The sequence below is a fragment of the Lycium barbarum genome, chromosome 10 (assembly GCF_019175385.1).
Source record: "Lycium barbarum isolate Lr01 chromosome 10, ASM1917538v2, whole genome shotgun sequence".
NCBI lineage: Eukaryota > Viridiplantae > Streptophyta > Magnoliopsida > Solanales > Solanaceae > Lycium > Lycium barbarum.
In genome coordinates, this window is record NC_083346.1 from 89734871 (window position 1) to 89759106 (window position 24236).

Here is a 24236-nt window from a genome sequence, read left to right on the forward strand (position 1 = left end):
CACCCCACGGGGTGACGTTTATGAATATAAATATAATATCCCTTGGTTTCGCATCAAACTGTAGGAGCTTTGATTACTAAAGGCTCAGAATCATGCTTCTTTCAAATATGGGAAAAAGGACCCCTGAATACGTCATGGCTGCGAAATAGCGACCCGTCAGTCATTCTATTGCCTCGCCAAGCGCATGTTGGTTCCTATTTTATAACTAGATTATAATCATCATTGCACACCGAGGGATAGAGAACCTTTCCGGATTAGGCATTCTCAAGTTAAGTATTCAAATCAGTAACTTTCATTCAATCAAGTATAGAAATCCGTTCTTTTAAAAGTGAGGCCTCAAGTTAAACAACCCTTCATCGGCCCACAAGTGTAGTGTCGTGTTCAAATCAGCCAGATATCACAAGTGTAGCAATCTGTTCTTTTCAAAATCTAGCTGCAGCATATCAAGGCATAGTGTTTATTAATATAAAATATAGCCGCAACTCATTTAAATGTAGCACTAATTAATGCTATCACATAACATTATTAACCGATATAATTCAATCCCCGAAATGGACCCTCAAAGATGCAGCAGTTTGATGAAAGTAGCAGCAAAGTAACACATCAAATAGCAACAGGGAAGCAACATTATTATCCCCAAGTGCAGTATTTAGAGTCTCCAAAGTGCAGCTTTCAAAGGCAGCAGTTTCAGCAAACAATAGTATCTCAAGGAGAAACATCAGAATGGGCAACAAGCATAGCAACAACCATTTGCCTCAAAACATGCAGCAGCCACTTGGTTCAAAACCACTACTTATTTGCCTGATCCAATGTAGCATCTGCTCATTTTTTCTTTAGGCAAGGGTAGTAGCTCGAGACAAGTAACACAACAACAGTATAGCAGTAATGTCCTCGAGGATACAACAACAACAATAACCTAAATGGCATCTTTCAGCCCAAAACACAACAGGAATTCAGCCCGAGAATGCAACAACAGTTTGCCCCAGAAAAGGACATCTCAAGATAGCAACGGCCATATCAAATGTAACAGTGGTTCAACCAACAAGTATAGCAGCAATAAGAGGAAACAACCCATAGTAGGAGCTATTCAAGGATTCCAATATCCCAAATTGAGCAGCTCAACAGCAACATAATAGCTCACAAATATAGCATATTTTTCCAAGGTTCAGCGGCAACTCAGGAAGCATTTGGGATTGGGAGATTTCACCAAGTCATGCAAAGAGAAGGAAGGGTGAAGAATGAGCATATTTTTCCACACAAAATAAAGTACTATACTTAGTATAGAGGAACCAATCTTTAATTCTTTTAGAAGTAAAGTTAGATGGTGCAGGGTATTACACATACTGCTAAAGACAATTAAACTAGCTATGGGCCCAAAATACTTAACTTCAAACATGTTAACGATCCCATATTGTGACATATCTTTTATGAAGTAATTGAGGAGACGCAGCCAATTTGTTAGATATGGAAAGAAACTCAAGAAACTAAACTGATTTATGTCCAAACTGCTGAAACTTGTCCTTAAAAGAAGCTTAAGTACTGAGGAAGGAAAAACAGGTAAAACTTAAAAGAAAATATTCACCAATTACTTCAAAACTCAAGAAGGGACATGAGTTGAGTTCAATAGACATTCCAATTAATTCTCATAAGTGACTGGACCAGCAGCTAATTCCTAATTAATCAAATGAATTCAAACAAGACAGAACATGCTTTAACAAACTCTGGTAAGCTACAGATCTCATACACAACGTGTATAAACAAGCTAAGTTTTGATATAATTAGTGAATTCAGTCGAACCTTGTTCATGAGAAACTAGCATAACTCGCCATTAAGCTAAGTATTCAGTTTTCATGTTCTCTAGAGTACAACAGATCGATTAAAACTCCAAAGTCAAGAGTTCTAGAATTCAAAAGATATACGACCTGCTTTGATGTTAAACAGGACCAAGGTTAGGGGAAGGGAAATATCTTATCAATCTCTACTTCTTTCCAAATTAATAAAGATCTGTCCATTGTCTTAAGGCACTTAATGTCTTAAGGAACTTCCTCAAACTTCAAACAGACAAGAGAAAAATACAAAACTCAAACTTAGTTAAACAATCACCAACTTCCCAAATTTCATCAACTTGGACAATAACAAACTTTACCTAAAACATTTCTCCTGTTCATTTCTTATATTAACTCCAAGCAAAGGCAGATTATATATATTAAAAAAAAGAAGAAGAGGAAAGCAGACATTATTCTAAACAGAATTGCAATTAGTTAAAAGGCTAACAACTAAGGATTGCAATCTTACAGTTTTGAACTTAGTCTTAGAACATCTGCTTAGCTACTAGTTTTAAGGACCAAGTCATCTTAAACAGCTAAATAAACGTAATTAAGGATTTTCCTATCTCTGAAGTTTCCGAAGTAGAAATTTTAACTCTTAATGCATCAACTAAATGTACCAATAAGCAAATATGAACTTAAGGTAGCTTAACAATTTTTAGGAGAAAGCTCTAAGCTCATGGATCCATTTAGCCTTGGCAAACTTAAAACACATTTTAAAACAGCCTTTTTTAACTAAGTACCTTACCACACAAGCTTATCAAAATGGCATGCTTATGAAAAATCACCTCAACATATCTGAGAGTCTTGCTTAGGTTATACTATAAATAAGAGAAAGTCCACCTTATCCTAGACTAATCAGCCCAGAAAATTCTGAAGACAACCAAAGCTTTCAAAATAAGAAGAATAGTTTTAAAGGTTTCATAAATCCCAAAAATAGTTTTCTGGAAGACAAATGCATAACTGGAAATAACAGTAACCAAATAATTCCAAACAAACGCAGAATTCATAACCCTTTGAGAGATTCATAAAGATCACTATCCAAACAAGACAGAAGAATAAAAGAACATACAAGGCGAATCGAAACTGAAGCTAAGGAAATAGCTTTATAGTTTCATGTTATACTTCATTATTATGATTTCCCATAGTCCAAAATAACAGCATTAAAACATTAAGCAAACTAAAACAAAATTGCACCAGGAAACCAAAACAGCAATAAACGAACTTATACTACTTCGTGTGAAACGAATGAAAAATGAAATAGAGGAAGGGAATACTACTTATCTAACTCAAACAACATTAAGACTAAACTAATCTACAGGAATTTGTAAACAACAGAACTAGCAAAAATGAAAATAAACTAAGACGAGGATGAGAGTTACCTTTTTGACGAGCACCGACGGGGGCGACGAGTGTCGATGAACACCTTTCGCATCGAATCAATTTCCAATGAATGGAAACACTTCCAAAAATTATACTTGAGTCCCTCTAAATCGAGTGTTCTCACTCTTGGGGTTATCAAAAACCCCATTGTGGGTGTAAAAACCCATTATGGCTATGTAAAACCAAAATTTTGGTCTCCAAAATCTTGTTTCTGTTCTCCCCTAAAAATGAAGAGGAGAGTTTCTATTTATAGAACCCAAGTATGTTCAAACTTGCCAAAAAAAGAAATGATGTGGAACTTCCCCCACTTTCCATTGCTTTGAATTTTGAAAATTAAACAGCTGGATTTTGTTGGAATCATACCAAAACAAAGAAAAATTGAAAATAAATCCAACGTTACCGTTGGTGGTGGAAGTATAGTCGACGTGGCTGTTCCCTTTTCTGATAAGGGTGCGTTTGGTTGCTTTTTTTCTGTTTTAAAAATGAAGAATGAGGAATTAAGGCTGTATTTGTTTTTTTTTATTAAGACGTCTGAATCTGAATACACATCTGAATATTAAGATGTGGTATGTACATTTGAACACTGAATGATTAAAACTGTTTGTTTTACATCATCTGAATCTGTATAATATATCAATATTTAAGCATAATAAATATATACTTCAAATTAAAAATTATATCAAACAAGTATTAAGATAAGCAAAAAAAAAAATTATTTGAGAGATAAATTAAAGTATTTAAAGATATAAATGAATATTTTATGTTTGATACAATTATTGAACTATCTGAATTATTCAAAAAATGATATATCCTTAAAAATAAATTGTTTATAAAATGCAATCTAAAAATTTAAATTTAACATAAATTAATCTATAAATCAAACCTATCCAACAAAGTAAAACAATATCTCAAATACAGTTATGATTTAGACACATATATATTAGAGTATTTGAATAATTAACTAACAATCATCAAATTGTAACACTCCAACACTGGAAAAAAATTCAAATAACTAAAATATAAAACTCTCAAGTATTTCATCTTCTTTGCATTAGTCGGAATGCAAGTTGCTCCCTCATATCGGTCATTATCTGAGAATCTTCAACTGTCCAACTAGGTCCGTTTGTTTCATCTAATGCTTCTTCTTGTTGTCCTTCTTCATCAAATATCACTTGAGGCGTATCAAAATGATTAAACAAGTCATCATTGATGCGCTCCTTCCTGATAAAATTACTAACGGCAAAACATGCAATAACAACATCTCTTTGGATATTAATAGGATATGGAGCCATCTTGTCCAATATAGGAAATCTTGCTTTCAGTATTCCATATGAACGTTCGATAACGTTTCTAAGCTGTGCATGAGCATGATTAAACTTTTCCTCCTTTGTTATGGCACGCCTACGATGATAATCTCCTAACCAATATCGAATATTACGATACGGTGCTAGAAATCCTCGAGTATTAGGATATGCCGCATCACATAGATAGTATTTATCTGACATTAAAATAAAATAAGTTAGGCGATCATATCGAAAAGCTAAATAAGCATTTGAATTGTTTAAGTTGTATGACTTACTAGGTGGAGGAAATAGAAATCCATTATCTGGATTAGATTCAATCTCAGTTAGAACGCGTGCATCATGTGCTACACCTTCCCATCCAGCATAAACATAAGTGAAGACCATATTGAAGTCACATATTGTCAGAACATTCTGATAGCATTTACCTTTTCCCCTTCCTCTGTAAACAATTTGTTGATTAGCGGGAACAACAGCATGTACTAATGTCCCGTCTAGTGCACCTATTGCTCCCTGCCAATATATAAATATATGTCAACAAAATGAAAAAAAAAAACTTGTGAAATTCTTTAATGATCGTTTAACAAATAATACCTTAAAAATTCTTCGTAACCTGTTATGAGCACCAGGAATATTCATATTCGAATCAAATGTTGTAGGTGCTATCATCTCTTTTGCAAAATTCATCATTGCCTCAAGAACCTCGTGAAAATACTTGTGAATTGTCTGCAAAGAATGTTTAAATCTTCTCTTGATTATGACGTAACGCTCGTTATGTCCTATAATAGTTAAGAATATGGCTATCTTCTCTTCGACAGATATATGTTTGCTATCTAAAAGCCATCCATTATGTCTAAAATGTTGACATAGCCGAACATATGCATCACGTGACATGCGCATCAATTCTATACATTGTCGATTAGAGCCAGATAATAGTTCTAATGTATACTTTTGACCTGATAAAGATGATGTTAAATCTCTAATTCTTCTATCATACTTGAGTCTATAACGATTTCTTTGCCAATACAAGCTCATCAACCATAATATTTGATCATCGATATCCATGTTGAATCTGTTTTACCAAGAAAAAAAAATACAATACACAATCGTAAGCACAACTACCTATGTATTTCATCAAGATAAAAAAGTATACAATGGTTATAAAAAATTGTTCTATACTCATCAAGCAGAACAAGACATACAAGTAGAATTTTTCACTAATAAAATACATTCCATAAGCATAATATATTACCACAAAGTTCCAGAGGTTATAATTAAAAAACAAAAAAAAATAAAGACTAGATTCCATAAAATCTTCATCTAACATAGATACTAGCTAATTAGAAAAATTAAAGAATTCCCAATTTTTCCCCATGGTTCTGACATAATTCTCTAATTTTTCGACCCCTCTCAGTTTCATCCATGTTTTTGTGTAGCTATCACCTTCACAAAATATACAAAGAGCTGCAGAGTACAATGACTCTTTCCATCCAGCTTGTCTAGTTTTTCTATACATTCTTCAACATCAGACCCGTTGTTTTTGTTAATCAGTAACTCCAATGCAGCACTCATCTTCTCATCAATTTCTAATCGGGACGATGCATTTTTTCTTTTCTTTCCCAAATTCTTTTTTTCAATTGGAATTGAAGATTGAGATGGAAAATCTTTAGAAGCTCCATCATTTTTTTCACCAAGTAGATCCTCAATGTCATCAAGTGAATCTATGTCTATATTAGTAGCTACAGAAGAGGCACCGGGCCGCGGAGTTGTACAACTTGGACTCCAACCATGAATGCCTGTTGTAGTAGAACCCTCAAATAATGTTGTACAAAGTTCCGGAAATGGTAGAGGTGCACTCCTCAATGTCTTGGCTTTTGGATGAGCCTATATCCAAATATAAGAGATCATACTTTCAATATACACTTCAAACCGTTTCTCCTTAAAACAAAAAAAGAGAAAAACAATTACTAGATAATGAACTAACCTTTATGTACTCATCCCACTCCTCGTTAGACATTCGAATGGTATTGGTTGCTGGATCATAAATATTACCAGTCTTTTTAGTTATTGGCAACCAAGCTTGATATTTTTCTTTTAGATAATCATAATGGTTCTTCATCTTCTTTTGTATGACTATAAAGTCATGAGAAGTTTGCAGAACAACCATAACCCTGTTCCATGAATCTGGCTTCAAACTACTTCCTTGTCTCCCATTCAATGACACTTCTTGAATACAAGTTTCTAAAAATGTTTTTACTACCTCCAATCTCCAAGTCAATCTTGAATTTTCATTAGCTTGTTCCATAACTGAAATATAAAATTCTAATGATCATCACAACATATTAGACTAAAAGAAAGGTCATAGTGAAAATGCACAAGCAATTTTCTTTTTCTGGAATGTGATATACCCCTCATAGGAACTTCTGAAAGTTATCCTTCAAGTACTTCTTTAAGTTATCATCTAATGATGCTCCACTAATGTAACCAAAAAGGTCATAGTTAGTAGGGTTGAATCCTTGAGTTGCTGCCTTAATTCTATTTAGAAAACCAGTTTGCACAAGATAAAGCAAGGCATCTCTTCTATCTGGTCATTCAAGTAGGATCTACATACATTAAACAGTGCTTTCAGTTAAATGTAATTCAACTCAACCTATTTGAGTTCAGAAACATGTGTATGAAACTTATTAATTAAAGAACTATCACCTACTAGGATAACATGCACCTACTTTCTCTTAAATGTATATATAACAGTAGGGATCCAACATACAGACTAGGCTAAGAAACTAGACAAGAGGATGAAACACAAAAGTAGTGGGCTGAAATTTTCTAGTCCAATTTATAGATAGACAAACTGTATATTGGAAGGTTGTGAATGAATGTGTTTAACCGCTGAAGCTAAAAGGACCAACAACTAAAGTTCATTAAAAAGTGTAAAATGGTAAGTTGTAACATCTAACCATGTATTCGGTCTAGTTTAGCTGTCATTATTTATATAACCAAAAAAGAATTAGTGAACAGAGGAGGAAGAGACGCATGGAGAATGTACTCCCAAAAGAGAACATCAATGAATCTGCAATGGTTAATAGTTTGGCAATTATAGGATTTCTAAAGCTTAGAGATAGTAGTTGAAAAGACCACCAAAACATAAAATGGCCGGTATACGAAGTTGAAGAACAATTCTAAGGAAGTTTAAAAGAAACCAAAACATTGAATAGATATAGAGGAAGATGAACAGGATACCATATATGGACATATATAGATAAGATAGGTTTTCTTTCTCAGTTAGAATTTGTTTTTTCGCTAGGTGATAGAAACCAAAGCACTCCGAGAAATCACATCTAGTTCAAGCATTTTATCAAACACCTTACATGCACATCCCAACTTATTACCTTTCACATACATATGAACTAAAGAAGCTTCAACAAACGAATCTAACGCAAACCCAGTTGTTAAACCATACCCATGGACTTGTTTCCCAATTTTAACGCAGCTAACACTACACAAGATTCAATAGCACCAGGAAGAACATGTACATCACCCAAAATGTGTACAGATAATAATCTTGATTTTTTTTTAGATAATATAGGTTTTCTTGGTTGAAACTAAATAATGCACAACTCTAATACAAAAATTAGCAATTGGCTTATGAGGATAGGAAAAACAACACCAAAACAATCGAATTCAAAACTTAAGAGAGGAAAAAGAACACTCCATTCATGTATTAATTAACGAACTAATGTTTGTTAGATAGGTGAATACTTGTAAAAAATTCAACATCTTACCTGTTCAAGAAGAATGAATTTGATGAATAGCTTACTCTTAAAGAGGGAGATAGAGCATCGTTGATGCTTGGGGATAAAGAGAGAAGGGTAAATTATAGAGAGAGAGAGAGAGAGAGAGAGAGAAGCGTAAATTATAAAGAGAAAAAAAAAATAGACGTGTGAGCTTTTTAAGCAAATAAATTTGACATTTTTGAGAGTCTGAATCCCATTAAGATTCTTTTTGAAATCTGACCGAGTCAGATGTTTTCAGATGTATTAAGAGACTATTTAAAAAAAAAATACACTTAATGGGCTGAAATATGAACCATTTAGATTCAGACCCCCATTAAGTGCAAACAAATGGGGCCTAAAAGGTGTTTTGGGGTTTTAAAGTTAATGGGCTGGTTATGGATTGGGTTTGGGTTTGGGCTGGTCATAATTTTAAAATGTAGCCCTTGGCATTTCAATTGTAACCGAAATTAATATACAAGACAATTAAACATTTTAATCGTGGCCAAATTTAAAAGCAATTGAAATTAAGCTTAAATTAGTGTAAAACTTTGAGATGAAATAATGATTCAATTAATTAATTAAGCTTCTTGATTCTAACAAAGTAAAATAATTGATTACAAAATATTAATTAAATCACAGAAGACTTTAAACAGACAATTAAAATGCGTATTTAATTTTGTGCAAATTGATTTTCTAATTGATAGCATCAACATAATTCATACGAAGTTTGTTATGGTGGTGGTTGATAAGTAGGGGCGGACACTTGGTGGAGCCACATATGCCGGTACAGTAGTGGTAAAGCTTGGTTGTGTGTAGAATATAGGTGCGGGGCTGTAAGGAGAAGCCGGGCAATTAATAGGAAATGCAGTTTGGTGAGAAGATTGTAGTTCTTCCCGCCTTTAGGGTTTGGGCTTGGAATGTGGGATATGCACGCCACGTCCTCTTTATTGTTTAGGAAGACTCCCGCAGCAGCTTGGCTAGATGCCTTATTGAAGACACTATGATATTTCCAGATTTGATACCATATTCTATGGCCTCTCCCATCTTAACCAATTTAGCAAATGGCCTCTCAGCCATGGATAACATTCTATCATAGAAATACGGTTCTTGTGACCGAATGAAGATAGAGACCAATTCTCCTTCACACATTGGCGGCTGCACATGGGCTGCCTCGGTCCTCCACCGGCTGGCAAACTTTTTGTAGTTATCAGTTGATTTTTGTTTGACCTTTTTGAGAGAGTATTGGTCAGACACTATTTTGACATTGAATCGAAACCTTTTTATGAAGGATTCTGCCATATATTCCCAAGTGAGTCATTAGCGCATGTCTTGGGTTGCGAACCATTCAGCAGCCTCGCCGTTTAGACTCGGCTGAATAATTGCATGATCAGAGGTTCATTTTTTTACATCGACCAGCTGGTTGCAATAGGAACGGAGATGTGCTTTGGGATTCCCTGTCCCATTGAACATTTCAAACTTTGGGATCTTAAATCCCTCTGGTAGGTCCAAGTTGGGTTTCATGCACAGATCTTCGTATCTCAACCCTGTGGACTTTCTTGTGGCCCTATTGGACCTTTCCAGTATCTCTTCCATCTTCTTTTCCATATCCTTCTCATGTTGGTCGTGTTCGGCCCTCCAGGCCTTCTCCATTTCCTCATAATGGTCCAATTCTTTGTGTCCTGGAGAGGATTCATTTGGAGCGTTGGGAGTGTAAAAGGACACTATTTTGTGAGCGGGATGGTTGAGTGGAACAGACGTGGTTTGCCCAGTTGGCAGAGCTGAGATATGTGGTTGACCTGCCGGATTGATGAATACCGACTGGGGAGCTTGGCACGAGGGAACCGAATGAGTGGTTCCCGGAATTTGGGTATACTTTGTTGGTGGTGGAGTGCAGTAAGAAGTACCGACGTGATTTGGGTCAGTTGAATTTAATGGAGGTGGGATAGTTCCTGGTGGGTAGATGGGGAAGTGATCAGGCATCGGAGCGCTTAGTGAGGGGAAGGGAGGGGGAGGCCTCCTTCCTTCAGTAGAAGCACTCATGTTAACATTGGCTGCCTCATTCTTAGCAATGTTGTCTTGGAGTGTCGTGACGATGCTTAGCAATGTCCCAATCACGTCCTCCTAAGGCGATGCATCCTGGGGGTCTTGGGTATCTCCTTCGCGGAGAACGAGCTTATTTCTTCCGTGATCCGGTGTACCAGTCATTTTCTCTTTTCCTTTGTCGTCGTTCGAGAGGGATGCTAACGCAGCTTTTGATCTCGTGAAGTATGCCAGCTTGCGGTACTAAACTAATTGGCCTCGTTCTATAAGATAAGAATAACTCAACGGTAGACAAAGTTAGCTATCTGATATTGAATATAAGAAGCAAAATATCATATATTTATATTTAAAGGCGCACATAGCATATAAAGTTATGTATTAAAGCCAGAATACTGATTGATCTTTTATTCTAAAGGTTTGGATGTTATGGGCTTTTTCGTTTGAGTGGATCTTGGTCCAAAGGGCTTTGAGGTTGACTTAATTTGGCAAACCTTCTTTCTTTTACAAAAGTTAAATAACGAGAGGGGGGAGGGATTATAATTTATATTATATAGGGGCCGAGTTTTACGTAGACTACCCACATATCCCATCAGGGGAAATCAAGCCTTATTGTAGTTCATTTTACAAAAGAAGGATATATACTTTTTCCTAAATATCCTTTGAGCTAACCCTAATTAAAGATATCCCTAGACCAAGACCGATAAGGGCTTCCCGCGTATCCCTCCATAGAGACACCAGGTCGGTGTAGTTCCTTACATATTTATGGGGTAGGGGGTAACTTTTTATGCAAAAGTTGGGGGACACCTAACATCTACCCAAAAAACGTAGCTCTACGAGTAGCTGTCCTTACGAACTCGCTCTCTCATGTTTTTTTTCTTTCTTCTCAGCACTGTGGCGGAAAGATGACTAAGATCTCCCCAATTCTGATCTTATACTTGAGCTCGAGCTTAAAAGCATAACATTCCTCGATATCATGTCCAATAGCTCCTGTATGGAACAAGCAAACTTTGTTTCTGTTGGGCCCCACTGGTAGGGGCTCGTGGATAGGTTCCATAGGTCTGATTTTCCCCAAGACAGCAAAGGTTGAGAAGTTGCGAACGTACGTCTCCTCAAAGACTGTGAGTTGTACCGCCAGATCTGAGTTTCGGCAGTGACTCCTTCTCCTGGGATGATAGGGTCATGGACTGTCACACCCCAGCCCTGATAGGGCATGATGGGCACCCGACCCTTTACTTAGAGCCAAGCGAACCCGCTGGTTCTCGTTATATTCATAATCTCACTAGACTCTTAAACCACGAAATAAAATGCATAATGAAAGCTTTTCAAAAACATTCTTTTCGTCTTTCTCAAATCAAGTAAAATATGTAATCATATGAAATTTGTAACATAATGCATAATGATACATCGGCTTGCAGAGCCGCTTGCAAGACTGACATGCTATATACGTGACTCTGTCTGCAAAGTCTCTAACATAAATTAGTATACCATAACATAGATACTATGACTCGGCAACACTCTGGAAGGAAATTGAGCTCGCCAATCCAGCTGGAACATCTTCTAGCAATACCTTCTACTCATCTATATACACCTGCGTGGCATGAAATGCAGCGTCCACAAGAAGGGACGTCAGTACGAGTAATGAACTGAGTATCCAAGGCATGAACAATACCATAAGATCATAGTAAGAGATGTAAAGCACAACATAGAGTAAGGAAATAACCTGTACCTTGGTTTGCCTCTTAAGGCGGATATCATGCATGCTAACTTTACCTTTTAAAGCAACATATAAATATTTATAAGTAAACTGCCCGACCATATAAGTACGGTGTAATGCTGCCCGGCCATTTAGGCACGGTGTAATCATCACTAGCCCACGTCCAGGCCTCCCGTGTCCGGGGTAATCATAAACTACCCACTGCAGTGGTGTGTCTGCCCGACTGCCTATTGGACGACGCGGTGTTATACTGCCCGGACATTTAGGCACGGTGTTATTAAAATACATACATAATTATAAAGCATGCATGAGAGCCCAAGTGAAAGCTACAACTCTATCAGAGTGACGTAAGGTCGGTAACCTCCGATTTATATTATGGAATAATCATCATCGATATATATCACCTCAAAGGAACAATTCATGAGGTGAGACCAACAACAATGAGCAATTCAAGGAAATCATGAAATAAATTCGATAATCTCATAATAGCATTAAAATCATAAGCTTTGGAACTTCTAGAATCAAAATCATCGTCATCATGCGCATCATAGAAAACATCTCATCTTCTTTATCCTTATAAAGCATACTCATCTTTAGCGTCATAAGAAACTCTTGGAATCATGAAACTTTAACTTTTGATGATAAAGACATTATGGAAAACATCTCATCTTTAGTATCATAGGAAGATTTTAAGAATCATGAGTTTCTAACTCTTGGAAATAAGAAGGTTATGAAAACGTATGTGGAATCACAACATAAGAATCATGCCTTTGAAAGAAGGGGACTAGCCTTAACATACCTTTTTGGTCTCCTTAACTCTAACTATTCAACGCTTGGCCTCCCAGGCTCATAAATCTGTATTCAAGAAATTTTATACTATTGTTAGACTCATCTTCATAGGCCTGTCTTAAGCCCTCAAACTAACTCTTTCTGGAATCTGCTGAAATTTCGGCAGCATCTCCCCTGTTTATATGCCTAGCTCGAAATTATAATTCAGCAACCAACAACAACAACAACGACAATCACATCATTTCCAACACCAATATGTACCATAAAACATCCCACACGATGTTTTCCCAATTTCCACAACCAACCAACTCGCTACACAATTATTTAACGACTTTATCTCCGTTAATAAACCAAAATTAACATTAATAATAGGATATTCATACCTTATTCTTGTTAAAACAGAGATATCTTCAATATCTACCTTGAATCCACCGCAAAACCATACTAGAATCACATCCATGCGTTTATCCGAGCTTCGATTAATACTCCTCGCTTGAAAATTGTTCACTTTGTGATCCCCCCCTCTCTCTCTCTCTCTCTCTCTCTCTCTCTCTCTTCAAATTTCTGGGAAAATCTGGTGAAAAAAGGGTTTTTTACCCCTTTTATAAGGGTCAAATTCGGGTCGGGGTCACTGTAGCAATTTACTGTAGTAGGTCGGCTACTGTAGTAGTACTGTAGCACGCGTTTCTGCTCTGTCAGCTGAGCTTGTAACGTCCATAATTCTCTACTCCGACGTCCTATCGATGAGAGGTTTGTTGCATTGGAAACTAGACTCGACGAAATTCTTTTTAGGATTTTGTTTCACCTTAAAACACTTCATATGCTAAGAGATATGCGTCCCCCAATTTGGACCAAAATTTTCACACAAAACATTACCCATCCTTTCTCCGAAGTCGTACTACTTCATTTCTTCCACTCATTTCCTTATAAAACTCTCCGGTATACCTTATACACATCCTTCACTCATTAACTATACTTAATAATGCTTGCTCCTTATATTCCAAAGTGGTTTTACTTAATCCTAACTCAACGTACTTGTGTTTCAAATTTGATAAGTGCTCTTCGAAGATACGGGGTGTAACATGGATTAGTAGAGTATGTGGCCCCCATAAAGTCCCAATGATTCTATCGTCTATCAGATTGACAATTCTTCTTCTCAATCCTAGGCACTCATTCAGATTGTGGCCCGCTTAGTTGCGGTGGAAAGGGCATCTTTTATAGGCATAAACCAACTCGGGGGCTGGTAGTCTGGCTCGAGTGGTGCAAGGTATCCCAGCAGCTTGCATCTTCTCGAACACGTCCTTACAACTAACGGGTCAAGGAGCCATTAGAAAAGGGAAAGATCGGGCTTTGAAGGCTAAGGCCCACCAGATGGGTGCCTGAGGTCCACTCTTCCAAATTTTTCGATGCCATCGTGGATACAACTGGAACTGGCTTAGGTGAGGGTGCGTAGAAATTAGATCCTTCGTCTATGGGTGCGTAGTATTCAAACTCATCGTCCACATCACGCCCTTCTATCTGGAACTCAGGGAACATTCCAAAAGACTCCAGGTCTCCTTTAACTTCTATGTCCAGAGGTTCAGACTCTTCTTGTTTCATATCCCCGGGCTCAACTTCCTCTGGTTACTCTTCTTCAACTTCTTGCGGTTCGGAGGCTTCCTCTTGAGGCTCTGAATCTTCTTGTGGATCTGACTCCATCATCCATGGGTCAGATTTAGCTCCTTGGTTCTTATTTCCCTCTTTTAGGACTCCCTCTCGAGGTGTCTCTAGCCTCCTTTCCAGCGGTATGTAGTTCATTACCAACTCTTTCACTTCCTCAGAGACATTCTCCTCATAGTATTGTTCTTGTGGTATCCCTTCCGGTAGGTTACCAACAAGATTCAATAACCTATCAACCTCTTCAATCTTCTTTTCTATCTCCTGAATATGCTCTTCCATTTGCTGAACCTTGATTCTCAGCATTTCAGCGGTTTCTCCTAGGGTGAGCATGTTCTGATCTCCTTGGTTGGCCATTTGTAAGTCAACCTTTTTGAGTGGAGATACACTAGGGTAAGTCTTAAGTCAATTGGTTTTCTTTTAGGTATGTAATTTAAAACATTGGATTGATCGTATTCAGGCTTTAATACATGATAGCACATATAGAATGTAGGCATGTGAAGCACGTAGCAAGCAGTCATGTAATTTGTAAACAGTTATATTACTTGTGTTCCTAAGGCTTTTTGAGCCAAGGCTGTCCTAATCGTTTGAAACATGCAAGTGCCATTTGTAAAGATGAACCATTGCCCCGAAAATCATCATTCATTAATAATAATATCTTCCTTGAAGGGATTACAAAGGATGATGAAGCCGACATGGGGCTATAATAATAAAAGCAGTAAAATCAGCAAAGTCTTCCTTCAGCGGCTGATGTCGAAGTTTGACCTGGCTTGGCCTTTTTTGCCCTTCGACGGGCGGTCTGAATGTGAAGACGCATCTGATACAGCTCTATTCTAACTATGACGGGATCTGACTCTTCCAGAATCTTAGCCAAATGCTCATCCGTACTTTCCAAACACTCTTTCAGGCGATCCTCTTTTCGGACATCATGATGAAGTATGGGCCCTGGGATAGGTGTGCGGGCCAAATGACCTTACATTCATAGTATTCCTGGTCACATCCTGCTTCGAACTTGTCTGGCACTAAGGTGTCTGGTCCCCACCTCACTCGATCATTCCATTCTCTGAGAATTATCCCAGCATTCTTGATTTTCTGTTTTGTATGTTCGATGATGAACTGCTCGGGTTCCCTACTTGGGGTATTACTTGCCTTCTCCTAAACTGCCTCAAACATCTGAGATGGATAGTAGGGGCGGATTCCTCAAACCCCGACTAATGGCACGAATGGGCAATTCTTACCTCGAACTACTATGGTCTCGGATATAAAGTCGGTGAACATCCATTGAATCCGATCATCAGTCAAATCAGTGAAGAAGCTAGTCCAACCATTTTTGGACACATACCCGAGATCTGGACAGTAATCTATGAGGCAGTCTATTCTGTTCTGACTATTCAAAACCTGAACCTCTCTTTCCATGTTGAAGTGTTTGATAATCCACCATTGCAGCAACATATTACATCCTTGGAAGTATCAAAAATGATTCCGGCATTTTTCTAATGCCCAGACGATGTCCGCCAAAATGATAGGGGCTAAGTCGAAATACCTAGTTTCTTGATCTTTGGTTATGCCACAGAAGATAGCCTAGGCTAAATAGATCACACGAGTGTCTATAGCCAGTGATTCATCTTTTGGGAACACCATAGTACCCAATAAGGCGATGGCAAATACTAAGGGCCTGACGGCTTCCCACTCTTCTCGATTTTTGAACTCCCTTTGATACAAAGTATACCCAATAACATCTCTGAATCTTCGGTATAGGTCACTGAAGGCTACAGTGGGCCCGTGTTCCCAAGGTGCTTCGGTCAAAGCATGGTACTTCAAAATATGGCCAATGGATGGCTTTTAAGGAAATAGCAAATTATGGTCCGGCTTATGTCGCCTTCTTAGACAGGTTCCATTGCTGTCTATGGCATCCCTAATCTCCTCTAGGGTCGGAGTCATATCGACGTTACCAAAACGACACAACATTTCCTTGTCATCCCATTACCCAGCTAACACTTCTATTAGCTCTGGTCGACCTTTCATGGTCACGATAGAGGACAAGTGACCTAAGGTGCAACTAATGGTCCGACGATGAGCATCTCCTAACCATTCCCACCAAGCTCAAAGCAGGTCTGGGGCCTCAAGGACTATGTCAAACCGAATACTTCGTTCCATCTACAAAACAAAACACCGTTAAGATCCCCCCCTTCTCGTGGGGCCAATGGTTCAACACATAGGCACATGCATGTTTCCACGTAGCACATAAATGAAATGCGGTGTCATCGGGTCATAGACCGTCCGAACAAAAGGTAATCTTCTTAATAAGCCTTTGGTAGATCTGAGATACCCAAGGCCCGTCTAAGTACGAATGCTCTAGTTCGGTAGGGATTTAGCTTAGCTCTATCCTAGTTATGACTAGAGTGGGCTTTTGCAAGGGACCGGGAGCCCGAGCGGACAACTGAGGCTGAACCGTTAGGGTTGTTAGACGGCCGCGAAGCAACCCCACCTCATAACGGTTCCAAAGAAATATTTTTGTTTTATAGTGAATGAATGACTGCGTGCTCCGCGAAGTCGACTTTGGAACAAAAATGTAAAATAAATGCCAGGAGTGGCATAGTTATGATATGCATGCAATGACAGTTATAATTGTGGGAAAATAAACACATAAACAGTTAAAGCAGATAAATTCATATTATACTGGAATCCTTATGGTTAGAACCTTTAAGTCCCCAGCAGAGTCGCCATCTGTTACGGTTCGCATTTCGCCAGCGGGATTAGTGCTCGAAAAGCTACTTTGAACTTGTTGGTGCTCTTTCGGACTTGTTTTGAAAAAAGAGTCGCCACCTAATTTTTAGGAAACTAGGAAAACCAGTGGTGAAGGGTTTATTAAAATACCGTGAAAAAACTTTTGTAACCCAAAGTTCTAGGTAAGGGTTCTGGTGATCCCCTAGGGAAGGTGTTAGGCACCCTAGTATTAAGGATCCGTACTACACGTTTGACCTTCGAATTCCAGTATATGATTATTTGCAAGAACTATTTATTTTGTGTTTATTTCCGCATTTTAAAAGACTGTTATTATTGAATATCATTTGATTATGGTAAGAGAATTGAATATATTCCCCTTACATATGGGTACTTCAGGTTGGGATTTATAATATCCAGATAAGAATAATTTCCTTTTATGTACAAGGATAATATATTTTGTTTGCAAAAGGTACAAAATATTTTGATTTTATAATATACATAAGTAAGTATATATGATTTTTCTATTCATGGTTAATCCCCCACTGAACTTCGGGTCAACCCGTATAATGCGTTAGAACGTCTTATCCTAAAACTTCGTATTTACGAACGTTTTTACTTATTTTGAACAAGCGTAACTTATGAAAATGGTTTGTTTTAGTATTATGAATTTGCGGACAAATGTGTATAGACAAAATTGATTTTCTGAGTTTGGGCTTAAAGCCTAAAATATGACACTTTTATTGAAAGGGTTGCATTTTCCGTTTAGGCCTGGCCCAAATTCTTATTTGCATTTTTTTTTTGTTTCCTTTTCTAAAAAAATAAAATCAAATGAGGTTCAGTCCAAAAAATCTTTGTTTTAGGTTGGGCTTGGCCCCAACATCATTTATTGGTTCCTGGCGGGCTTCAACCCAAAAAACCTCTTTTTTACTATTGGGCTCGGGCCAAATCATTGACTTGAATTCGGTTTTGGTCCAGAAAATTGTATAAATGTATTCCTTGATTTAAAACATGATCCGGTTTAAAGAGAAATGTCATAACATTTTTGGTCTTAAAAATCCCTTTGTCCTTCTATTTTAACTTGTATTAGTTATGCATTTAACTTGAGAAATTGTTACGCTAAATCCGGTTTTATGAAAATCGTTTGGGGACTTAAGGTCAACTAAACGGCATAAGCACCGTTGTCCTAAGACGACTATTTCAAACCATAAAGATTCCAAGAATATATATGAGTTTTTTTTTCAAGCATTACAAATACAAATACAACATTTTTAAAAAATGAGGAAAAAATAATAACAGAGTGAAGGCAGGTTAGGGGCGCACCAAGCCCCCTAGTTGGTCATTTTCACCCATGGCTAGGCCTCTGTGTATATTTATAATATTAGCTTTTGTTCTTCGTCTTGGACCCTTTATGTGAAAGAATTGCCCGTTGTCAACATGTTGTCTTTGGACTCGGCCCAAGTGGCCATGAGGTGAAGAAGAGGAAAGAGAAAAGGAACCCGGTTAGAAAATATACTATTGATCTTACCAAAAATATACGCATACACAATATGTAAAATGATGAACACGTATGCATACATAACTATGGGGGCTTATAGGGCCTAGAAGCCTAAGTTTGATTTTTAAAGAAAGGGCGATATTCGGCACCTGTTCCCCTCTCTGTTTTTAGCTAAGTGTAAACATGGCCAGCTATTAAACTTAGAATGGGCCAGGCTCAATCACCTACTTAATCGAGATTTTGTCTAAGTATTGAAGCTTACATGGGTTGTCTACTCCCTTTTCCATTTGATATACACTTCCTGAGGCCCCTAGATACATACATATACATGATATACCTGATGATATACCGTATAGGTATATACCCTCTCATCATCATTGTTCCTTTTATCAATACCTATGTATATCACCCTGTATATTCCTTCTTGAACTTAGAGTAAGTCTTAAATCTTCTCTTAGTTATTAACCTCGTAATCATCTTTCAATCTTTAAATAAGGATATCAATCCTAAACTAAGGCAAACTTAAATTCAACTAATCATGTTAAATATTAGGTGAGTCATTCATACAAATTTGATACAAGACTCAAGCCTAAGGCAATTTGTAGAGCAAACATAGAGAAGTCAAATTAGACATATTGCTGCTCATGATTCTGAGCAGGGTCAAGTAAAGAGAACATATTCACTCAATGAATCAAGCACAAACAAAGGGGCCATGGGGGAGGCAAAGTTCACATTATCCATAAAAAAAAAAATACAAGGATATGAAGCTATCAGTTCAGGAGAGCAGAAATGGCACAAGAAGGACAGGGTTGCAATATGTTCAAATGACCATAAGTCTCCCAAAGATGACCCTTTTACGTCAGTCCTTTTAACAGTAACAAGAGAATGTAAAATAGGAGGGTACAACATTCATATGAATTTCCACTTAGGTAACATGGAAAGAAAAACCATGTTTCTACAAGATCTTCACAGAAAACGAATGGCACAATGACTCAATAAAACTAAATGATTTTAGTTGTTTTAGTGTTCCCTTCAAGACACAACCTCATTATCAGTATCTCACCTTAACCTATACTCTTTGTTTTCAGAATTCAATTAACTACTTATATATAAACCCTCTACTTATTTAAACAAGGTTATTTGGACCAGACAGTCCCAAAAGTTCAAACAGTTTTAACATTTCGTATCATAAAGGGACTTAGACCTCAAAGCTTTTACCAAATCCCTTTTTTAAGAGTCAGTAGCCTGAAGTGAACAATCTCTTCCTTCATTTTTAACAACTTGTCTTGACAAATTCATTTTAGATCCCTTTCTTCTTTTGGTTTACTGATAGCAGTTGGAGAGTTAGGAGTGTCGATAATGTGAACATACACCCCATAGAAATGTAGGGCATACCATGGAACCCCTTATCTGGAAGGAAATACTATGATCCAAGTTATACTTGGTTCATGCTTAACCCTCTCTTTAAGGTGCCTTTAAAAGGTTCCCTCATGTCAAGTGGTTTACAATTCACTTATACACACTTAAACTTCCCTAAATGCCATCTCTAAGCCAAGTCTGTATAATCATTCTAACTTAATTTATAAAGGTACTGCTGATTAATCATGAGCATATATAACCATAAGCTAACACAATATTATCAGGATTCCACCTAAGCTAAGCATACTCACATCAATAACACTCTTAAAACAACAAATCATCACTCAAATTAAACAAAAAAGAGTGCAAGAAAGTAATCACAAGATAACCTCAGCTAAGCATAATTTATATCAGTACTACTCCCAAACTAAGCATATTATCACTAATAGTCAAACTAAGTAGAGACAAACTAGCTAACCTCAACTAACATAAATCATATTAGCATTGTTCCCAAACTAAACAGATCACTAGTACTCAAACTAAACAAAGAAGACTATAAACAAGATAAAAGTTAACCTTTTTGATGTGCAGCCGCGAATAAGATTGAATTTGGAGCCTTAGTGCTTCCAATCCAAGAACTCAGCCACAAAAATAGAAAAGAAATAAATTTTAGAACTGAGAAATGACTTCACTTTTAAAGCTAAGTACAAAATTTTACTAATAGCTTAAATTTCGAGTTAAATACTCGAGATTCAATCTTTTTGGATTCTGAAACTTGTTTAAGTGTGAGGGTTATGGTTCTATTTATAGAACCCCAGAACTATTGAAAACCCCTAAAACAACGATGTGGGACTTGGTGTTTTTTCAGATGCAAAACACTTAATTCATGAAATCTACGGCTAGGATTTAAAGAAAACACACACATACGGTCGGATTTGACTTATTCTAGGTCGATCCGACCCAAAACCTTATGAACCAATGAGAGTCGGTCTTTAAAATTCAAAATAGGACAACAATCAACAAAAAAATGCAATGTTTGACTTTAATATTAACACGAAATGCGAAAAGAAAGTGTGTGTTACCATTTCTGATGCTTTCAAGGGTTAGTGTTTGGTGAAATGGAGCAGAGAAAAAGGATATAGCAATTGATGCTACCCAAAAAGGACCTACAAAAGCTGAGAGAGGATTGTACTATCTACGCGTTGCCAGTTTTGGCATCAGAGAGACGAGGCGGCGCTAGGGTTTGCACAAAAGAGGAAGGAAGAGAGGAGAGAAAGTATAAAGGGTGTGTTTGGTGTGGAGTAAAAATGAAAAGGGAAGGAGGGGTTTTGCCACCTTAAGCTGAGGCGTGTTTGTTGGGACAGGTCGGTCCACTTTATTGGACTGGGCTCGGTCCAAAATTTTAAAGAAGAAGAAAGGGGCCTCAGAAAGGGGCCTTATATATATATATATATATATATATATATATATATATATATATATATCACAATATTATAATTAGGACATAATTAGCCTATTAATTAATTTAAAATGCGGCTAATTATGCCAATGGGCTTATCTTTGCAAATATGACCTTAATTGATTATTTCAATCATGACCATATTTGGCCTAATTAGCCAATTTAAAGTTAATAATGACCTTAATTAATTTAAGCCAAAGAATTTGATTATTTTAATTAAGGCCATAATCAAATCAATTAAACCATTAAAATGTTAGTTGTGCAAAAATGACCCCAATTGCCTTAAACCATGAATTTGTTATTTCAATTGTATCCATAATAGAAACAATTCAACAATTAAAAGTCAATTTGTAATAATGACCATAATTGATTAATCAACCAATTATCATAATTAAACACTAGAAATAATTATGATTAATTCTAACAAATTATGCCAATGCATATTAAATATACAGAATTAAGGATTGAGGGATAAAATGGTCAATTATTTTAATTAATCAAATTCCTTGGATTAAAGGGAATAACATATTTGCTAATTTGATTTTTGACAATTTAAACAATCAAATAAATAATTATTTAAAATTGCTTTTCTCTTTGGTTAAATCTAGCAAATAACTCATATTTATTGTAAAATGTTCCAATTAATTCCTAAATGATCTATAATATTATAGAAATTATTTTACCAGATAAGAATGGTCAAATATTGACCTAAATAATTTTATAAAATCATTTTGACCTCTAAAATTGCATGGTTCACTCCGTCTATCATCCAAGGACCTTGAGTAATTAAAATAAATTACGGAAGGTAAAAAATTAGGTGTCAACAGTCACGAAAGCATGTTCAAATATAAGATCAGACAGAATGTATAAGATGTCAATGAATAGTCATGAATAATAAAGTGAATGCAATGTCATGCTATGCAATGCCATGCAATGCCCCCCAGGCCTCCTCTCCGATCACGTACACACGTGCTAAGGGCAATGCCTCAAACTTATGACCCATGCGAGACCCGCAAAGTCCATGTACCCATACAGATTATCATTATTACTATTTGCCACTCGGGCTCACACAGAGTATCATTGTTACGATTTGCCAGTTGGGCCCTTATCATTATTTCCATTGTAACCATTTATACATATGGATGGATGATATTGAAATGCATGGGTCAATTCCAACAACATCTCAAATCATGGAACTAATAAGTGTGTATCATGCATGCCAAACTAAACCAAGTCACCAATACGTAATCTTTCTCTTTTCATGAGATAAGCCACATATCAAGGACAAATGATTCAATCAGTAATCACAACATATTAACAAGTATGGCAGCAAGACAACATAACAACATCCATACCAAACTAGTGGATTCAGCACCACCACCATGCCCGAAGGCCTATCGTGCTTTCCCCATCAATAACTACCATCTACATATGTTTCTCTAATCGAAGTCTAAACATAAGTTAGTCGTGGCCTACCACGGTGCCGAACAGGTGCCATGAACTATCCAATTTGAGCTTTCCTCTTCTGAATCGCCGCAGAACGATCAAAGTCTATCAATTTAGTATTCTACATTAGTATACGTGTCTAAGGACACCCATATTGCTATACTTCTAAATCGACCAAAAAACGACTTTAGAAAATGAACACAGGCCCACGAGGGAAAATCTCAAATTCAAGTTGGAAACAAGTTACCCAAGATCTAAATAATCATAATCCTAAGTTTCCATGCAAAGCTAACCCCAAGTTGCCTTCGATTTCTCTAATTTATCAAAATCCCAATTTATGTCAAAACCCATAAATCAATCCATTTGAAATATCCATTTTGAAACTGAAATTGGAGTTAAAAATTGTTTAACCAAGCTTTATCAAGCTAAAAACTAGGAAATCGTTCCAAAACCATCGATGATTAGTAGGAAAATCCATTTCCAAACTAGGGTTTATAAGACATAAAAGACCCTTAACCAAAACAAGACTCCTATCATGAAAATGCCTAACTAATCAAAGATAAAATCATAATACAATGGTAAGAAACTTACCCCAATAAAATCTATGAGAAACCCTTCAAAATCCCCTTATACCGAGCTATTTAGGTCTAAGAATGGTTTTGGGAGAATGAAGTTCGAATTGGGAAATAAGAAGATTAAAAGAGATTTCTGACCAGCAATTCCTCGTGTGCGGACTCTTCTTCGTAGGTACGGGCTCGCACCTGCTGAGAAAAGGCCGCAGATGCGGTCCCCACTTATCTAACCGAAAGGCGCAGGAGTTGAAAAATGGTTGCAGGTGCGGTACGCACCTCGAAAAACCCGTCGCAGGTGCGGACCACCCTTGACCCATTGAACATCGCACCTGTGGGACAACAACTGCGGGTACGATTAGAAGCTCGCAAATGCGGCTTCACCAGAAACCAGAAAAATTTGGTTTCACTCAACTTCAACCCGAAATCTGAAACTCATCTGAGACCGTCCGGACATAAACCAAACATTCATTCCACTTCTAAAGCATGTTATTAACTCACTCGCTCTCTCAGAATTTCCAAAAGAGGTCATCTTGACCCGGTCAACCCCCAAATGCCTAAAAACTAGAATTTCAACCAACAGACCAGAATACCCCTCGCCCCTAGGGAACTGAACCGACCACTTTACCAAGTTATAATCGACCTTCCGGACATAATGGAATGGAAGAAATCCCCAAAAAGACTCAGTTGCCCAAAAGT

At 37.1% G+C, this 24236-nt stretch overlaps 2 protein-coding genes across 2 annotated transcripts; both read right to left on the reverse strand.

Annotated features, from left to right (window-relative positions):
- Positions 1 to 4246: 4246 nt before the first annotated feature.
- Positions 4247 to 5575, reverse strand: LOC132613098 (uncharacterized). The gene is made up of 2 exons (XM_060327152.1): positions 5105 to 5575; positions 4247 to 5023 (listed from the first exon to the last, which is right to left on the reverse strand). Exons 1-2 carry the CDS (start codon positions 5573 to 5575, stop codon positions 4247 to 4249), a joined length of 1248 nt encoding a protein of 415 aa, XP_060183135.1.
- A 138-nt stretch (positions 5576 to 5713) lies between these two features.
- On the reverse strand, positions 5714 to 8537 carry LOC132614239 (L10-interacting MYB domain-containing protein-like). The gene is made up of 3 exons (XM_060328656.1): positions 8293 to 8537; positions 6495 to 6817; positions 5714 to 6394 (listed from the first exon to the last, which is right to left on the reverse strand). Exons 2-3 carry the CDS (start codon positions 6813 to 6815, stop codon positions 5927 to 5929), a joined length of 789 nt encoding a protein of 262 aa, XP_060184639.1. The 5' UTR covers positions 6816 to 6817; positions 8293 to 8537; the 3' UTR covers positions 5714 to 5926.
- Between the last annotated feature and the right edge of the window lie 15699 nt (positions 8538 to 24236).